At 42.5% G+C, this 21,368-nt stretch overlaps 1 protein-coding gene across 1 annotated transcript in view; it reads left to right on the top strand.

Annotated features, from left to right (window-relative positions):
- Positions 1-21,368, top strand: part of ITGA9 (integrin subunit alpha 9) — a 487,954-nt gene that overhangs the window by 58,258 nt on the left and 408,328 nt on the right. Inside the window, exons 2-3 of the mRNA XM_040353279.1 lie at positions 9,184-9,311; positions 14,439-14,545. Coding sequence (XP_040209213.1) covers positions 9,184-9,311; positions 14,439-14,545 — 235 coding nt within the window. The remainder of the gene's footprint in view (positions 1-9,183; positions 9,312-14,438; positions 14,546-21,368) is intronic.

Genomic DNA, 21,368 nt, shown 5'->3' with positions numbered 1-21,368 from the left:
ACTCTTTGATCTTTTAGTTCTTAATGACATTGACTGTATTTTTGGGGTCATTGTCAGAATATATTTGGGACCAGTCACATGCCTCCCTGGTGCACACCTACATCTGACTTACCATTGGGAAACATATAAGGCCTTTTATGTTTATGCTCGGGATTGTATTTATGCCACCTTTGCCACACCCAAAGATGCCTCTTTGCCAGGGCTGTACTTGGGGACAGATTTTGGCTGCCCCTTCCCCATTGGCAGAAATGACTGTGTATGTGCGTCCAAAATTCCCAGTACTCCTTTGCTCCTTCCTCCTACAGTTCTTTTACTGAATTCAGCCACAAATGGTAAAGGTAAGAGGTTAAAGAAGAGATAAATAAGGTTAATCATAACATAAAAAAAAGGTTATCACAATTTGTATACAATATTAGGTTTGCTGCTACATCTATGCATGTTGCCTGGAAACACTAGTAATAAATCCACCCTGGCTTATGCCATTTTCCATGGATCTAGCTGGAAATAGTTGGTAGTCAAATTTCAGGTTCTGGAATTTTTTGTAACTTTCCCTCTTCGGTCCTGGAATTTGCATGTGGTTGGACATTTATCAAAAGCCTTAATTTTAAGTCAGTATGTCTAAATTGATCTTTTTATTTGACCTGTATTTGACACCAAAATTTCTGTAACATACGGCCGTCTTGCGAGTAAAATCAATTTTAGGTGGTTTCTTTCATCTGGTAAAAGTGAAATGGACAACTGTGAAGTGCATGTTCATTCTTATGTCATTTGTAATGTATGTCTATTTCTTTGACTGTTCAATCTTTGAGCTTTGTCTCTGTGTCAGTGACACCACATTAGGAGAAATATGCAATATATGTTTCTTGGACTTTACAGACTTTTTTGAAGTCACTTTCCAGAGGGACAGCTACAATTCAGAAACACTTTGACATAATGGATTTATAAAATTCCAGCACAAAGAATGTACTGAATGGGTTGTTTCCATATAGGTCAAGCTTAAAATGTCATCAATGATTACTAGCATTCTTACAAATGGGTATTTCTGTTTTATGATAATTCACCATGCTGCTTAGTTTCTAATACAATTTAAGTCAGCCATAGACAAACTGTTTTTCTTAAGATTCAATCAAGATTCTTTATATACTCAAAGTACATTCAGTGAGCACAGATAACATAATAGCATTCTATATATAATAATGATTACTAATGACAAATAAAACCGGACATATTGGTTAAACTCATTTTTGAACTTACGAATAATGGTGAGTGTGGCGGTGCGTCCATAGAGGGCGCAGGAGCGCCGCCCCTCTTGCTCCTGCACCGCCACTGAAAACAATAAATAGATTCATGCATTGCATGAATCTATGTATTGTCGCCGCTGCCGCCCACTATTCAGATGGCCGGGCCCCCTGGCGAGCGCCGGCCATCTGAATAACGGCAGCTGGTTGGCTGTGGAAGGGTCTATCAGAGCCAGTGGCTCTGATAGGCTTTCTGATTACAGCCTGAGGGCTGTAATCGGCTTCCAAATAGTTAATCAGGGGACGCACGGGTATGCGTTCCTTAGTTAACAATGACACGCATCTTAGCCAATCAGGTTCACCAGATCTGGTTACCGGTAACCTGATTGTCTGAAGCGACATCGAGGGCGGGACTACATCGAGGGATCGTGAAGGAGGACCCGAGGATGGCTGACGAGAAAGGTAAGTGCCAGGTGGGGGGGTAATCTGGCAGCTTTTTAGGGGAAAACTGGTGGCAATTAATGGGCACAGTGGCGACAATGGCATGGCACAGTGGCTGCATTTGGCATGGCACAGTGGCGACAATGGCATGGCACAGTGGCTGCGTTTGGCATGGCACAGTGGCAACAATTGATGGGCACAGTGGCAACAATGGCATGGCACAGTGGCTGCGTTTGGCATGGCACAGTGGTGACAATTGATGGGCACAGTGGCGACAATGGCATGGCACAGTGGCTGCATTTGGCATGGCACAGTGGTGACAATTGATGCCACAGTGGCTGCGTTCGGCATGGCACAGTGGCGACAATTGATGGCATGGCACAGTGGTGACAATTGATGGCACAGTGGCTGCGTTTGATGGCATGGCACAGTGGCGACAATTGATGGGCACAATGGCTGCGTTTGATGACATGGCACAGTGGCTGCGTTTGATGGCATGGCACAGTGGCGACAATTTTATGGCACAGTGGCTGCGTTTGATGGGCACAGTGGCTGAAATTGATGGGCACAGTAAGGCTGCAATTGATGGGCACAGTGAGGCTGCAATTGATGTTTTTTTTTTGTTTATTTGCGCCCGCCCAAACATTTTGAGCACCAGCCGCCTAAAGGTGACAGGACAAACTCTGCTGCCAGGGAGAACCTAAAGCATAAAACTTACAAGGATAGTGTCTTTTCTCCCTGATATTCTCTAATTTCTTCCTCATTGGCAGCCTGTGAACTTTAGTGCTGTAAAGACCAACCACTATGGTCTCACGCAGCCACTGTGCCATGCCATTGTCGCCACTGTGCCCAATCTTTCTCTCTAGCTGAGCCAAGACATACAATCAAGGCTGGGGATGTACATATATATACAAGGTAATTAAGGTCATTATTAAAATTTCAGGTACGTTGTGAGGACAAGACTTCACCCAAAAATGACTCAGAGACATCTAACCATGGTTGTCATATTTTAGTGAATTTCTTAGGGCACGACCTACTCTTTTACAGTATGTTAATTTTAACTTGTTTAGATCCCCATTCACTACACGTAGAAATTTGGAGCTGTGGGTGGAGCAGCTTTGTTCCAGTGTAACAAGATCACTTTACATGCATAAAAAGTCCTAGGAACAAAGTCATTCAGAATACCTAAAAGTCCAACTTCCGGTGTCTGAGGTATTGGAAGATTAGTGGTATGTTCAAAAAATAAAATAAAAAATCCTTCCAAACGTTTGCTAGTCCCGGACAGTTCCAAAACATATGGAGCAGATCTGCCCCAACGAGTCCACATCGAGAACAAATAGCAGCAGATTCAAATCCCATACAAGTCAGTTTGGCTAGGGTATAGTTTAATTGATGAATAAACTTAAAGCGGAGTTCCGGCCACAATTTCACTTTTTAAATATAAATACCCCTGTAATACACAAGCTTAATGTATTCTAGTAAAGTTAGTCTGTAAACTAAGGTCAGTTTTGTTAGGTTGTTACAGCATTTAGACACTTTATAAAATAGAAATTGACTGGGGCCATCTTAAGTGTGGGCATCATGAAGCCAGACTGTATGACTTCCTGGATTTCAGCCTTGCAAATCTCGCACATGCTCAGTGCTGCACAAGCAGTGTCAGATCAGGTTTCAGCACCTGTGCTGTCCAAGTCACATGATTCTTCCAGACTGGGGAATGCACAGACTCCTGGAAAGTTACACCCACTACATTCCCAGGAGTCTGTGCGGTGTAGGTTGGGAAGCATTAAGCACCTAGGTGCAGGAAGTGGGAAGATTAACTATTCTGCCTAGTAACAACACTTTGAAGGCATCTAAAAAAAAAAAAAAAATTCGTAAAGGACTAATGACATTTTTTTAAAACTACTGATGTAATGTTATATTTATGGGTGGAACTCCACTTTAAATTGAATAAATTGTTCTGCAGTACTAATCACATCCGGGGAAAAAAATCATCAGTGGCTTCCTCCCAAACCAAAATGTACATTATTTAATTACAGAAAGTGACCTATGTTTTTTTTCAAACCAGAGAGAGGGGGAGCATTTCCAATAAGGAAAATACTGCTCTGAGCTTCAACAAAAAGAAACAAGAGCCATGCTGGAGGCAATTTACAACAAACATTAATTTTAGTAGCATAATTAGTAATGTGGAATGTATGTTATTCTGTTATTATTAAGAATAAGAATTAAGAATATTAATTGTCAAACTGTTATGGTTGAAGTTCTACTTTAAAGAGAAACTGCAGTCTGCTCTCACATAATTTGTAACAAAAACATCTTTGCCATTCTGAAGCTTCCCTCCAACCACTTTTGCATAATAATTTATATATACTGTGATTCTGTACTTGCCAAATATGCTGCAGAAAGCTCCCTCCACTAAGTCTGGCTGCATCCATTTTAACTGTGGGCAGCTGAAGCTGCTGCCTGTTCACTTCCTGGATTTTCACAGACACACAGAGACTCACCCCCTCCCTTCCTACAAACTCTCACGAGATAGAGGGAGAGAGCTGTGCATGATGTCATAAGACTAGGCAAATGACCAGACAAGAAACAGGAAGTGGGCTGTATAAGGTATTTATTGGCAGGAAAAAAAGAATGTTTTACTATCCATAGTTAAAATACCAAGGGCAGAAGATTTAATAGATGGCAAGTTGAAAAAATTACGGAAGGTCTGCTTTAAAGGGGTCGTCGATCAAAGCATGGAGGGGGCGGGATCTTCGCTGTATCGCAGAGGACAAGGAAGGAAGCGGTGTCCGGACGCCGTCCCTCAAGCGGGCATGTGATACTGGCGGCCAATCAGGAGAGTAGAACCCAAGCAATGGAGAGGCTATGGGGAGGCATGTACTGACGTCACTGCAAGGATCCCCGAGTGTCACTTTGACAAAGCGTCAGTTGACGCGAAAGGTCCTCTGACGCTTTAAGAAACTCTTAGGTGCTGTCCTTATGCACTCTGACACTCGGGGATCCTTGCAGTGACGTCAGTACATGCCTCCCCATAGCCTCTCCGTTGCTTGGGTTCTACTCTCCTGATTGGCCGCCAGTATCACATGACCGCTTGAGGGACGGCGTCCGGACAGCGCTTCCTTCCTTGCCCTCTGCGATACAGCGAAGATCCCACCCCCTCCATGCTTTGATCGATGCGGCAACGTCATGGGACCAGTGTAGCCACGTTCGTTCCAGGCTCCCCTCGCTGTATTACATGACAGCTGTGAGGAGGATCCCGCTCCCGCGGGACTCGCTCTTATATCCGGGGGACTTGGATGAACTTTTCCCTGCACCAGAACCATCTCACTGACTGCCCTTGGCGTGGACAACACCTTTCCACTGCCTGTACCATCCCCCAGCATGGAGGTATGAGAGACATTATTGAGGTATTGTACCACCTCCTCACACTATAGTGTGTCCACTGTCTGGGAACAATATCTGCCATCTCCCCATACTGATCTTTGGTTTCAATTTTACCATCTCTATTACCATTGCAGTGTATGCATAGAGGACTGTCATCTTTGTAATCATTGTTAACTTTGCTGTTATATTGCTGCTATTTTTTGTTCATGTTCATTTGTTTCGTGCTTTTACATTTACAGACTATAAAGTGACATTTACTTGACCACAGTGCGCTGTACTTTTTGTTTTTTGTCTATTTCCCATGTTTCCAAGTGGTTTACAGCTGCACAGAGGTTTTGTTGTTTTTGTCCCAACACAACACGTTGTGTGGTACTGTTACATGGTGTAGCGCCATCTAGTGGGATTTTTTGTATATTATTGCTGACTGAGTCCATATTGGAGACATTTGCCTTAACTTCCACACAAGAATTTACAAGGGACCTAAGCAATGGGGACACAGGCAACAATAAACATCTGTCAAAGGTTCCAATCTTCCTCAACTCAATCAAAACAAAACAAAAAATTGTTGCTGAATTTGCACTCAACCTCTGGGAACTCTCCCACCACCCTGGGAACTTGTGAAATACTGAGGAATCAGGGATGCAGTCTGTCACATCCCCCCCCCCCCATTTATTATTTGTTAAACCTGATAATTACTAGATGTTGACAACTGGCAACAGTACATACCGCGTCTCATCTGAAGAATATGCCCATATGCTGTCAAATCAGTTTGTTTGTGCACCAGGCCAAACAACCCAATAATATTCTCGCAGTGTTATTATGCATGGAGATGGACATCATACATATGGCAAATTTGCAAACAAATGTAATTTTCTAAGCTGCTTCTGAAGTATGCTAGGTACGTGCTGGCATTATATCCATAACCACAGGATTTTTTCTCATCTCTAGGGAAAATCTGTTAATTGTTATGCATATGCATTTACTTTGTGAAACGTGCATTGATATTACTATAGATGATTGTAAAAAAATAAAAAATAAATACAAAAATGTTACCACAGTGTGCGTGTGAAGAAGGTTAGGCTTTGGGTATGGCAAGTACACAATTTCATATGATCTTTGCAAATGCATTTTGCTGCATGTTTTGCTCTTAGAGCACAGTATACAGGTTTTGGAACAACTCATTTATATCTTAGGCTCAATTCACATTTATGCATGTTGCTTTGAGCGTTTATGCAGTGCTTTTTTACCGTGATTTGCATTTTGCGATTTGTGTGTTTTTTTTCTTTTACATTCACTGTAAATAGCTGGTTGCTAAAGAGGGGGTTGGGAAGACGGCTGCTGCGTCCTTAACAACCGATAAAAATATCAGCTGTCAGCAGGTGCCCCCCTCCCCCACGATCCATACCAGTCCGCATGCCCTCAAAGCACCTTGCCCCCATGTTGACTGGGACAAGGGCCTCTTTCCGACAACCCTGTCCGGTGGTTGTCGGGGTCTGAGTCTGAGGGCGGGAGATTATCGGAATCTTGCAGCCCTCTTTAACAAGGGGACCCCCAGATCCCAGCCCCCTCTATGTGAATGGGTATTGGGTACATCGTACCCCTACATATTCACTAAAAAAGCAGTGAAATGTAAAAAAAAAAACAAGAGCCTTTTTAACAAGTCCTTTATTAAAAAAATAGCTCCGAGCTGTCTTCTCCCAGTGTCGTCTTCTTCTTGTGCCGTCTTCTTCTTGTGCCGTCCTCTTCTTGTGCCGTCCTCTTCTTGTGCCAACCTCTTCTTGTGCCGTCCTCTTCTTGTGCCGTCTTCTCCCGGTGCCGCTGTCTTCTTCCTTGCCACCGGTTACCTGCTAAAAACAAAAAAGGTCGCTCTTTTCCTGAGTCTTCTTCCACTGTGATGTCCCCCACTGTCTGACATCTGTTATATAGCCATGAGGAAGACAGCAGCCTGGGAGAAGACGGCAGCGGGAGAAGATGGCTCGGGGGCAGGACAGCTCGGGGAGAAGACAGCTCAGAGCTATTTAATAAAGGACTTGTCGAAAACCATCTCTTGTTTTTTTTTTACATTTCACTGCATTTTTGGTGGATGGGTAGGGGTACGATGTACCCGATACCCATTCACATGGGGGTGTCCCCTTGTCAAAGGGGGCTTTCAGGTTCCGATAAGCTCCAAAAAGCTCCTGCATGCAGCCCCCGATAACCACCAGCCACCAGCCAGGGTTGTCGGGAAGAGGTCCTTGTCCCGATCAACATGGGGGAAGGTGCAAGCACCCACCCACCCATGTTGAGGGCATGTGGCCTGATATGATTCAGGGCGCTCGCTCGTCCCCTCCTTTTTCTGACCTACCGGGCGCATGCTTGGAGAAGGGTCTGGTATTCTTTTTGCCGGCAATTTTTTTAAATACATTTTACATTCAGCTGTCAGCGGGGAAGCTCGCTGATGATATATCAGTTGCTAGGAAGACGGCCTGCTCCTTAGCTACCAGCTATATACAGTTCAAAAGGTTGGGCACCCCTGTCCTAACACATTTATTTACAAAATATAAATCTTTTAATGTATCCGTATACTTTATGAGCTTGTGGTGGGAAGGCCACAGAATTACATGAAAGAACACAGAAAATCTATTCACATGAAGATCTGGTTAATACGCTGTTAAAAGAAATTACCCATAATGCCTTGTATGTATGCGCCCTTTTAAAATGTCTCCAGTTCTCGCATCCTTCCATAACAGTCAGCTTTAAAAATTTGACAGTGTCACAGTAAGGTATTGTGATGTACTGCCCAAATTGTATGAAGTGCCTCCACCTCCTGCATATCATACAAGTAGTTTATCTTATAATTTTTTCCATGGTATAGTGCTTGCTTTAGAGTTACAATACCCACTCCCTCCATTCCTATCCCCAATCTATGTCTTGAGCCAGCTGTGTATATTTATAACTATATATTATAATATTAAATAATTGAAAAAAATATATGTTTGAGTTGGCCCACTCTTTGCAGCTATAACAGCTTAAAATCTTCTGGGAAGGCTGTCCACAAGGTTTAGGAGAGTGTCTATGGGAATGTTTGACCATTCTTCCAGAAACGCATTTGTGAGGTCAGGCACTGATGTGGATGAGTAGGCCTGTCTCGCAGCCTCCGCTTTAATTCATCCCAAAGGTGTTCTATCAGTTGAGGTCAGAACAGTCAAGTTCCTCCACCCCATACTTGCTCAATGCAAGGTCCATAAAGACATGGATGAGCGAGTTTGGGGCGGAGGAAGTACATTAAAATGGAGATTTGACCTATCAATTTAATAATGTTGCAAATACTGTAGGTGCTCAAAACATGGTGAGTAGCGGAAACACTGTGTACAAAATGGAAAGACGTGGTTATCTTTCAAATAGCTTTGGGTCCTTGCCTTAAATCAGGGGTGCCCAACCTTTTGAAGAGCGAGGGCCACTTAAGCAACTTGATAACCAGTCGCGGGCCACAATGAGTGGAGCAGGTGGATGACAGGTCATAGCTACTCTATAGGCCCTCCGATCCGATCTGCCCAGATGGAAGGGGACGAATTCCCTTCTATTTTTTTTTTAGAGGATTGGATTTGAGGTAGGCAGGCGTTTGTTTACAGGCAGTCTGTTTACATTTGCCGATCTGTAGAGGTGAATTGAGGGTCCAATTGGGTAGGGTCGATCATGTGAAAAGGGCTTAAGACTGCTTTCACACTGATGTGGTGCAGTTTACCCACACCACGGGTGCAGCGTAGTGCACCTATGTCTAACCCGCGGGTTAGCTAACTTTGCCATAGACTCTGCCTGTGGCAAAAGCTGGCACTCTACAGGAAGCATTGGCTTATGGAGCTCTGCTCAGGAGCCATTTTCTTCCTCTACCACCAGCTTCATGCACAACACTGATGCTGTGGTAGGACAGGTCGGCAACCTGTGATCTGGGCTTGCCAACCCACCATTCCAGAGCAGGAGGTCGCGGGCCACATCAGAGGGCTCCGCGGGCCACATGTGGCCCCCGGGCCACTGGTTGGCCACCCCTGCCTTAAATAGTTTATCCCCAAAATAAAATAATCAATATATGTTTATTAGCAAACTGATGATTAAAAATCACTTGCATTTTTCTTATTTTTAGGATACTGGTTGGCGCTCCAAAAGCAGAATCAAAATTTAGCTCATCCATAAAGACTCCAGGAACTATCTTTAAATGCAGAATTCACAACAACCCAAACAAGAAATGTACAGAACTCGATATGGGAAGAGGTAAGCAGTAAATTAATATTACAAAAGACAAGATGTTTTAAGGTACTAAATGTATAACTTAAATGAGATGTAGGTATCAGGTGCTGACTCACATCTATTATAATTATTTATGACTTACCTTGGAGCTCGGAGACCCCAGTTCTGTTGTGCATATCCACTCCTAAAGTTGAGCTTACCAGACATCCCAACCTGCAAAAACAAATCTTCAGGGAAACGGATTATCCCGGTGGCAACTGTAACAAATCCCTGCCTCCTACGATACATGTCACACTGATTCAATGTATCATTGGATCAGTGTTCCGCCTATCAAGGAGGCGGGACTTTGTTACAGTCCCCTCCACCTCGCACAGACGGGGACGTCATCACATCCACCCAGGGCTTTTTTTCTCTGAGAATAGGTGCAGGAACTCAGCCACGCCCCCATCACACTACCGCCTAACAGTGGGAGGGTCTTAATGGGGCATTGTTAAATACAAGTAGTGCGTTCTTCACAGGTTGCAGAGTTCAGGAGGTTTTTTTGGTTTGTTTTTTTGGTCTCAAGCTGTGTCTTGTCTTTTTTTACCATATTTGACACTTTTTTTTGTGAAATGGTAGGGGTACAATGTACCTGTTACCAATTCACATGGGGGGCCGGGATCTGGGGGTCCCCTTGTTAAAGGGGGCTTCCAGATTCCGATAAGCCCCCCTGCCCGCGGACCCCCACAACCACCGGGCAAGGGTTGTGGGGATGAGGCCCTTGTCCCCACCTGAAGGGTCAGGTAGGGATTTTGAGGGGGACCCCTATGCCATTTTTTTTTAAAGTTTGGTGCAGGATTCCCCTTAATATCCATATCAGACCTTAAGGGCCTGGTATGCATTTGTTTTTAAATTTTGGTTCGGGGTACCCATGCCGTTTTTTTCAATGAGTTTTATCTGTATTGCCGAGAGTCGACATTTCATTACAGCCGTGAGTAGATTTAATTTTTTTTTTTTCTTTAGAAATGTAATTTTGCTGTGGGACTGTTCTAAACATGGTAAAAATGCGCCACTTTACAGGCATACTATAGACACCCCCCAGGCACAAGTATCAATTGCATTGATACATGTCACCTGGGGCAGGACCCAAGTCCCCAAACACTTTTTATGACAATATTATGCATATAAGCCTTTCACAAAAAAATTAAAAGCCAGCAGCTACACACACTGCAGCTGCTGGCTTTTAATAATGAGACGTGTCTGTCTCGGAGTCCAGCGATGTCGGCACCCGCAGATGATGTTTCCATTAGCTGTCGGGTGCTGCCGCCGCCATTGCGGATAAAGGAACCCGGCAGTGTAACCTTTCGGCTTTACGCCAGGAACCCTACTGCGCATGCGCGAGGCCCTGCTCCTCTCTCCTATTGGCCCGGTGGCTGCGGGAGGAGGAGGGAGAGCCCTGTGGTGATGTCACGGGCCAGAAGTGGGAAAGGATTCCCTGAAAGGTGCCAATTGTGACACCAGAGGGGTGGAGGAAGCAGATGAGCTGAAGTTCCACTTTTGGGTGGAACTCCGCTTTAAAATTAGTAGGGCTGTTACTGATCAAAATTTTTCTGTTCGATTAATCGTTTTTTTTTTTTAATCGATTAATCGACTAATTTCGATTAATTATAACACACATACAGATCCAACTACCTTTAGCTGATCTCCTTGCAGGCTGATTCCGAGTTGAGCTACCAACCACTGGAAAAATGGATAGCAGGATACAAAAAACACACAAAGGCAGCGCTCAATGGGAATAGCATTAACATTTTTATAGTCTTCAAGTAGGTAACCAAATAAATATTGCACTGGAGATAAAATCGATTTAGCTACATAAACTGTAAAAATGGTGCGAGTAATACCAAACGGTACCAAAAGCAGTCATAAAAACATGTAGCTAAGTATGATACTGGTATAAAAATGTGTACAACGATACCACTGCTGAATCCAGATGAGGAGAGGTTAACATCAGTCCGTCGTCATGTAGATGTCCCATGAAGGGAACTATCACAACTCCCAGTGGATGGCTGTAGAATCCCAGGTTGATAAAGGGAAGTGATAGAGGGAAGTGTAACAGCCCTTGCGTGTGGCAGATAGTAAGGTCCTGCCGGCATGCAGATATGAAGGCACAGCAAAGGAGCCCTTCAGATGGACACGGCAAGCCCCGCCGATGTCCGTGACGTTACTGGATCTCCGACGGAACTCCCTGAAGGCCCAGAAGCCGGCAGAGAGGTGAGTACCAATCAAAAGAATTTTAATCGATCAAAAAGATTTTGATCGATCAAAAAAATTAAAGATTAATCGATTAATTAAAAGTTAATTTGCACAGCCCTAAAAATTAGCATTTGGGTTTTCATGTTCGTGTCCCATAGACCTTAACATTGTTCGCGTGTTTGAACAAATTTTTTGCCTGTTCGCAAGTTCTGGTGCGAACCGAACAGAGGGGTGTTCGGCTCATCCTTAATTAGGACATGTGTGTATGTGTGAAAAATCTAGAAGTGATTTAATTGGTACTTAATGTGTCATTGAAAGCCAGGGGAGATGGTGAGATCTTTAGTGGTGGAAACAAAGGTGAGGGTCTGTGTAAAAGCAGATCACTAAAATCACTAAAGTCACAGTAAAATATATATGTACATGGCAGAAATATTCATTACAGATGCATGCTCTACTTCCTGCTTTGCAGCATCATACAATGGATGTAGTTCACAGTTTTTTTCTCCACAATGCAAATTTTTATTCAGCCAACTCGCTAAAAATGGTGCATTCCTTATGTGGCTCATATTCACTGTTGTTTATTGAGGTATAACTAAAGACAAAACTGTTTTTTGTAGTTATTAATGGGGGAGGGGGGTCTAGAACGGGGGTCTCCAAACTATGACCCTGACGTTTTCAGGCACTACAATTCCCATGTTTTACAATGCTTCATGGGATGTGTAGTTCTGCAACAGCTGGAGAGCTGTAGTTTGGAGATCCCTGGTCTACAACATCTGGTATGTTTTTATTACTGTCTGTGCCCCTGTTAAGTAAAAAGTGAAAGAAAATCAAATATGTTGGGTTGTCTAGAGAATATTAATTAAGGGGAAATCTTCCAATGGGGAAGCTAGTTCTGATGACCCTGGTGACAACCAGGGGTTTCCTCACTTTGACAAATTTCTTCTCACTTCCTGTTTTGACTTTTATTTAAAAAGGAACTGAAGGGAAACCTCCCCAATATTACACAGAAGCCAAACATAAAACCGACAGGGGTTATAACCCTATCTTACTCTATACAAAAAAAAAAAATTGCTTTGACTTTATTTCTACTTTAAAGTGAAGAAGTAATTGCATTGGGCTTCTTATGGTTCATGCTAGTGGATAACTTTCAAATAATTTCACATATCCCCTGAAATAATACTACAAAATGTACTCTCATTAAAAATATACGGTATTTTTCCTCCAAAACTTCTCCATGCTAAAGCTGAACTCCGTGCTGGTGTAAAGTATAACTAGTATGCAGCTTGACCCTCCCTTTACCTGCACCGCATGTGTTAAATGCATTTTTCATTGAGGACGATGAATAAGTTCAAATACCTTTTCCCTTACCCCCTGGCAGCTTGTCGCCACTCTTTAATGCTCCCGGGAAGTGGGCCTGTGACAGAAGGTGCAGCTAAAGATTAGCCTCCATGGGGGGAGCGCAGAGCAGAGAAAGTATGCAGTGGTGAGGAATAGGACAAGTACTTATACTTTTTCCAATCCCTCATAGACAAAAGGAGCATTTAACCCATGCAGTGAATGGGGGCCCCCGCTGAATGACTACAATTAAAGCTGTTCAGAGTTTGACATTAAAGCAAATCCTTCCCGTTGTACACACATGTGTCACATTCATCTATCAGCCATATCGTGGAGAACATTACAGTAGGTCCACGGTTATGTTATCCACCTATCATTCTGAGAGATGTCTGTTAATTTGTCACCAGCCTAAAAGTCTGCAAGCTGAGGAATTCAATCTTCACCCATCAAAGTGTGTCTGCATTCTATTTATTCAAACCCCTGATGGTTTGAAACTACAGTTCATGCCCCTGTACCTTCCCTACTGAGTACCACGGGAAGCAATACATGTAGAGAAATATTTTCTAGCACAGTATGAGTGGTTATGGTCCTAATCAGAAGTCCTACAAGAAACCCTTGTTCAATGTGCCATAGTGGGATCATGGGAAATCAAAATCAGATCAGGTAAACTAAGGCCTCGTACACACGATCGGAATTTCCAATGGAAAAAGTCAGACAAACTTTTGCCATCGGAAATTCCGACTGTGTGTATGCCCATTAGAGAAATTCCATCGGAAATTCCGAAGAATTGCATCTGAGATTACATAGAGAACATGTTCCTTTTCCTCCGATGGAGTTCCGATGGAATTTGGTCGGACAAAGGTCCGATGATCGTGTGTACAGGGCATAACTGGAATTTCAGAGTGCTTAATTGCAATGTACTGGATTATATTTGCAGGACACGGAGCAATTTACTTGTACCTGGAGTTTATCTCTAGTAGTAATAATCGAATAGAAAATCAACCTGTTAGCTTCAGAAAAGCAGTAAGATTGTGGTACGTAGTTTGTATAACACAGCAATTTATAAAAAATGACATATATAGTTCCTAACAATTCTATGTTGCTTGCTAATGTGCATCGTCATTCATTGAAGCCTACATTCTTCCAGACATATTTAGTATTTTAAAAGTATTAAAAGTAATAAAAGTTATATGTAACGAGTCTTGTTTCCCAATTTATTACCTACCCTGGGCCCAACAGTACATTCCAGCATATTGTATTTCACGAACATAAAAAGTGATAAACTTTAAACTCTTTAAACAAGAACACATTGTTTATGGTTTTAGTCCATTATCTAGATGCTTTGCAAGATAACAACTCAGTCTTTTGAACTAAATTAAAATCTTGTAAATATTCAGATCTCTGCTCATGATGTGCCATACCTGAATATCAATGTATTTAAAAGTGGAAGGCTTTTGAACTTATTTCTAAATGTATATCACAGGCACAAAGGTCACTTTGGAAAAGTGTTAGTATTTAGTCCATCTGTACCATGCTGTATCATCCAAGTGTTCATTTATTTCTCTCACCCCCTCCTCCTTGCAGAAAACAGTCGGGGGACTCCATGTGGAAAGACATGTAAAGAGGATAGGGATGAAGAGTGGATGGGGGTTAGTCTGGCAAGGCAGCCCAAGCCTGATGGCAGTGTTTTGGTAAGATCATACTTGCTTTCCATTAGTTTAATGTGTTTATACTTCATGTCATCATTAAAGGAAACATGTCATTAGCAAGTGTTTCATGCTTATCCTATCTGGTATTTGCCTACCTTAACAACGTACCGGTTTTTGATCTGTAAGAACTGTATTTGATGGGAAAAAAATCTAGCTAGCTTTCTAGTGATCTAGTGTGGGTATTATGCCCCGTACACATGATGAGGCTTTTGCCCAGCCAAACTAACATCGGAATTCCGACGGAATTCCATTGGAGTAAAAGAGAACATGTTCTCTATCTAAACTCCAATGGAATTCCTCTGAAAAAAGTCAGATGGGGCATACACACGGTTGGAATTTCCAATGAAAAAAGTCAGATGGGGCATACACACGGTTGGAATTTCCAATGGAAAAAGTCAGTCGGAAATTCCGATCGTGTGTACCGGGCTTTAGGCCTTCCATGGCATTCTACATACAGCTACTAAATCATTAACAGTTCAGATTGCATAACACGCTTTTCTTGGAAGACCTCTACCCCATAATTCCATCTCTACAGACCTCTGTACATTGTATAATACCTTTTTTTTTATCGGAGCTACTTGTTTTGTTATGCATTGCAGTTTTCTTTGTGTTGTATTAAAGTGAAAAAACATAAAGCAAAAAAGGATGACTTCAGGCTGCATTCACACCTAGGCGTAGGCGATTTGCGGCGTTTTTTACCGCGATTTGCCACGACAAATTGCAGCGTTTTTACCACGATTTGCCGCGACAAAACGCAGCGTTTTTTACAGCGATTTTTGCTGGAGGGGTGATTACACATCGTGTAATATGGCCGAACGCCGAAGACGCCTGAAAAAAAGGGTCAGGGACTTGTTTTGAGCTTCAGGCGTTTCGGCGTTCGGCGTGGAGATGTGAACCATCTCCATAGCCGACAATGTTAAATCACCCCTCCAGCGTATTTCAGGCTGCAATAGCGGCGGGCGGCGGGCGTGAAAACGCCTAGGTGTGAATGGAGCCTTAGGACTGAACCTGAAGGAAATTTTTATTTGGCAGATCCCCACAAGCAATTTTAATGCAGCAATCTTCCCCCCTATTTTCTGACATAGAGGGGTTCCCCCCTCCCCATCAGAATACACTGATCAGCGCTGTAGCTATTGGCTGCAAGCACTGATCAAATGCTGTTTTTTCAGCATGACTGTTGAACAGACAGCAGTACACAAGGATGGAAAATTGTCTGGTCCCAGCTGAACCAGATAATTTTTGGTATGTGCTTGGTCCTGCTTAAGATCCCACTCTTCATTATTTTTTCAATGAGACTACCATCATTTCAAGAGCTCCTCCTTATTAGGGCTACAAAGCCACAATATAGCTAGAATAACAAGCCCAGACATGCAATTCTTCTCAGTGGTCTAAAGATATGGCACAGGAATCTGTGGAATAAACACATTATAACACTTGATTACCATATTCCACCTGGCTACTGTAAAGATCTCCGTTTGAATCTAGAAGTTGTCTAGCCTTAAGTAAGGGAACCTCTTGGAACATGTCCTGTTAGGCACCATTACTTTGGTCCTACAGAAATGTGGTGCCATTTACAGCTTAGACAAGGGGTGCCCAACCGTATGAAGAGCGAGGGCCACTTAAGTGACTTGATTACTGGTCGTGGGCCACAATGATCTACCGCTCCTTAGAGGTCAATGGTGGGTCCGATTGGGTCAGACTGACTGTGTGAAAGGGGCCTAAGGCTGCTTTCACACTGATGCATGATTGTTTATCTGCACAACGAGTGCAGCACAATTCACCTGTGGCTTTCCTGCAGGTTAGCTACACTTTGCCAAAGACTTCTATTATATCCTGTAGTGTGGTACACTTTCAGAAAGCACACCAAACTCGCAGGTAATAGAAGTCTATGGCTCAGTGCAGGTAATCAGTTTAAAAGCTTCCCAGTAATCACGAATGACGGCCACAGCGCGCACCCCAATTGCCGGGAGGCCATCAATAGATGTCCTCCCCTTTGCGCGCTTCCCGGAGGAGAAAAAAAAGCAGATCACTGGCTTATGTGCAAGGAATATCGGTCACGAAAAGGAACAGGCAATTCTGCCTCATCTGTAAACCGTAAAGCGTGCAATCCGTACCCCCTGCCAGTGCCACCTGCCATTGCCACCTGCCAGTGTCCACAGTGCCCACAAATGCCACCTATCAATGCCCACGAGTACCACCTATCAATGCCCACAAGTGCCACCTATCAATGCCCATGAGTGCCACCTATCAATGCCCACAAGTGCCACCTATCAATGCCCACCATTGGTGCCAATCAGTGCCATCTAGCAGTGCTGCCTATCAGTGTAACCTACCAGTGCTGATAAGTGACCATCACTGCCACCCATCAGTACCCATCACTGCCACCTATCAGTGCCCATCACTGCCAGATATCCATGCCATCTATCAATGATGCCTATTAGTGCCACTTCTCAGTGCCCACCAGTGCCACCTATCAATGCCCTTCAGTTCCACTTATCAGTGGCACCTCTGTATCACCTCTCAGTGACAACCAGTGCTGCCTTTCAGTGCCCACCAGTGCTGCCTGATTAGCGTACATCAATGAAGGAGAAAAATTACCTGTTTTCAAAATTTTATAGCAAAATATAAAAAAATATAATATATTTTTTTTAAGTCAAGTTTTTAATTTATTTTAACAAAAAAAAGAAAGCTCTATTGGTGGGAAAAGAATGATACAAACGTAATTTGGGTACGGCGTTGTAGGACCGCGCAATTGTCATTCAAAGTGCATCAGGGCTGAAAGCTGAAAATTGGTCTGGAGGGGGGGGGGGGGGGCAGTTTAAGTGCCCAGTAAGCAAGTGATTAATTTAAGACTATGGCCAAGGCTCTTTTGGTCATACTTCTCATATAGTTCACATGAGTCCACCTACTTGTGCTCTCCTGTGACCCAAAATCAGTTGACAGTGGGCTAAAGCACAACACAGTCACAGAGCCAGTCCGGACTCAGTGTGCAGCTGAGAGCCAAAGTCAGCTGCTCCAACCCCCTCTCATGCCCAGTGCACCCGTAAGCGCTGGAGGGGTAGAGCAAAGAGCTGCGACAGTCACCGCTGTCTGGTCCGGGCAGACCCAAGAGATGCGCAATTAGTGGTCACTAGATCACTCAGTTCTCGGACAGCAGCAGCTTTGGACCGATGCTGCAGCAGGTAGGTAGGTTAGTATGTGCCTTTATTTTTCTTCTCCTTCAAAGTGGATCTTTTAGTAACCTTACAAGGTTGCATAAATAAATTCTTGACATGCCACAATATACAGCAACAGTTTACTTGTAAAAAACAAAACAAAAAACATAATTTTTATGTTAAAAAAATGTTCTTGAGCTCCAGCCAAGTGTCAATGCCTTGGCATGCCAGGCAATAGTAAGCATTTACCTAGCCTCCTCTCCTTTATTGATCATATTGCAATATGGTAACTTCATAGCAAGTCACAAGGTGAGAGCGGTCCGGAACGGGCTGATCTGTGATAGACATGAGAGAGAAAAGCCAGAAAGTGCACCCGCACCAGGATTTGTGTAATTTCTGAGCCAACATCTCAGTTTAGGCAGTTGAGCTTGGAAGGCAACTACAAAAATATTACTCTGTCCTTATGGAGAAAAAAAGCAGATCAAGACAATGTCAGGGGGGTATTGTGCTTTTGTGGCAAGTAATGCATATCTATAAGTGTTAAGGCCCGTACACATGATCAGATTGTTGCAGGATTTTGTTGGAAAATCCGACCGTTTGTATGCTCCATCGGACAATTGTTGTTGGAATTTCCGCCAACAAATGTGGGATAGCATGCTTTGTTGTCGGATTATCCGATCTTGTGTACAGAACAAAAAAATCCAAAGTACAATAACGCATGCTCGGAAGCAATGCTAACCATAACACAACATTAGCAGAAGTTGCCCAAAGGGTAGCGCTAAAGAGCTGAAAAACCATGTAGTTTTGTGTTTATTGGCCGACAATTCTTTGTCGTTTGTATGCAAGTCCTGCACCTACGACCTACAAAGCCATCCACAATTCTGCCCCCAGCTACATCACTGACCTAGTCTCTAAATACCAACCTAATCGTTCTCTTCGTTCTTCTCAAGACCTCCTGCTCTCTAGCTCTCTCATCACCTCCTCCCATGCTCGTCTACAGGACTTTTTCAGAGCCTCTCCAAGCCTATGGAACTCCTTACCCCAAACTATCAGTCTATCTCCTTCTCTATTAGCTTTTAGAGGATCCCTGAAAACCCTCCTCTTCAGAGAAGCCTATCCTACCCACATCTAACAACTGTATTTTAATTTTGTCCATCTGATCACCCCCCACATCTACTACCCTCTGTTCCACTTGACCCTCCCTTCTAGATTGTAAGCTCTAACGAGCAGGGCCCTCTGATCCTTCCTGTATTGAATTGTATTGTAACTATAATGTCTTCCCTGATGTTGTAAAGCGCTGCGTAAACTGTTTGGCACTATATAAATCCTGTATAATAATAATAATAATAATAAAGACAAGTTCATGGCCAACACCCTTGTCCGATGGAAATCTGATTGTGTGTACAAGGCTTTACACTTACATAATACTTGGCATGCACATCCTAAAAATCTCATACAGTGTTTAGCTGCATGGCACTGGTGCCATTGTGGTTCTGCATAATTAATAGTTGAATGATCTTGAAGACATGCTTGTGATTAATGTTCCAAAAGGTCGGGGCACCCACATTAAAACTGTGCCTTAGGCTGAGCAGTTCTAGCTCTTTAGTTACCCAATTTCACATGACAAAAATAATCATATCCTTATTTTGCATCTCCTTGAGGAGTGAGCTGGGAATAAGGAGAATTGTCCCATAAATGCTTTGATTGTAGCATGGTATATGTTACTAAACAGAATGTAACAAAGATAGGTCACAATACAGAACGAGGACTCAAGCTCAATTGGCTATTAGTGTTGAGCAGAATATGCCATATTCGATTTCGCGATATATCTCGAATATATATTCGAATATTCGAGATATATTCGCTAAATTCGAATATTCGTGATATTTTATCGAAAGTAAATGATTGCGATTTTTCGCTATTGCGAATGCGAAAATAATTGCGATTTTTTGATAACTGCGGTAGGAGCACTCTGATTGGCTCAGAATATTCGTGATATTTTATCGAAATATCGCAACATGCGAATGCGATATTTATTGCGCAATTTCGAGAAATGCTGGAGGAGCGCTCTGATTGGCTCAGAATATTCGTGATATTTTATCGAAATATCGCAACATGCGAATGCGATATTTATTGCGCAATTTCGAGAAATGCTGTAGGAGCACTCTGATTGGCTCAGAATATTCGTGATATTTTACAATACAAAATAATTGCGAATATTCGGCAAATGCGGAAGGAGCACTCTGATTGGCTCAGAATATTCTTGATATTTTACAATACAAAATAATTGCGAATATTCGGCAAATGCAGAAGGAGCACTCTGATTGGCTCAGAATATTCTTGATATTTTACAATACAAAATAATTGCGAATATTCGGCAAATGCAGAAGGAGCACTCTGATTGGCTCAGAATATTCTTGATATTTTACAATACAAAATAATTGCGAATATTCGGCAAATGCGGAAGGAGCACTCTGATTGGCTCAGAATATTCTTGATATTTTACAATAGAAAATAAAAAGTGTTTTGCATTGGTGGTGATTCTTTACTCTATCCATCTGTCACAGCCGTTTGTCAATCAAACACCTTAAAGATTGAACACGTTCATGCTGCATGCTTTGGACTTTTTTTCACTTCACATATCAAAGACATTTTTATGAAAGATTATTTTTCTATTATTGGGACTATATTTCTTTATATATTTGTTTCACTGTGTATTTCACAAGTTATTTGCGCTTGCTTATTTTATAATTTGCCCACATGTCTTGTCACTAGACATATTTTTTATTCTTGTAGAGCGACTCCATTTTCTGTCTTGTATTAATTTATGTTGTATAACATTTTTGAGTTGCTGCTGTATTCTCCCCTTTTTTAAGGTATGCGCAATTTTTTCCTTCTTACAAAAAATAATAATATCAAACATACAAATATTCATAACATACACATACACATACACAAAGCCCCCCCCTTTTGCATCAGAGACAATCAGAGTTCTCCTACCACAGTTATCGAAAATTCGCAATCATTTTCGCATTCGCAATAGCGAAAAATCGCAATTTTTTTTTTTTCAATTTGGCAACATAATAGGATCGCCTCAGCTTAGCTACTCGGCCCAGGGTCTCTAATCATACCAGCAATGCTTTTAGACGTCGATAGGATGTGATCTGTTTTAAAAATCAAATTGAAAAAATGCGAATATTCGGAATTGCGAATATTCACCGCGAAATTCGAAATATAGCGCGATTTCTCGAATATGCTATATTCGAGTCGAATATTCGCAATGCGAATATTCGTGAGCAACACTATTGGCTATGTCAGCCTTTTGACCTATGCCATGATAATTAGATGGAAAAGAAAAAGAAAAGCAGATGGGTTTTAGGCTTCTTGACCTTTGCCATGGTCTGCGTTAAACCACATTTCACAAGTCTGTGACTGAAGTTCTTCTCTAGCAGATCATTTTTCTTGCTGAGATTGGGCATAAACATCTTATGCCGCGTACAGACGGTCGTTTTTTGCGATGAAAAAAAACGACGTTTTAAATCATGAAATAAAACAAAGTTTTTGAAACTTCATTTTCAAAAACGACGTTGCCTACACACCATCGTTTTTTTCAAAATGCTCTAGCAAAGCGTGGTTACGTTCAGCACTCT

This window comes from Rana temporaria, chromosome 5 (assembly GCF_905171775.1).
Source record: "Rana temporaria chromosome 5, aRanTem1.1, whole genome shotgun sequence".
In the NCBI taxonomy this organism is placed as follows: Eukaryota; Metazoa; Chordata; class Amphibia; order Anura; family Ranidae; genus Rana; species Rana temporaria.
The sequence above is the reverse complement of the archived record's forward strand: the minus strand, read 5'-3'. Positions and strand labels throughout refer to the sequence as shown.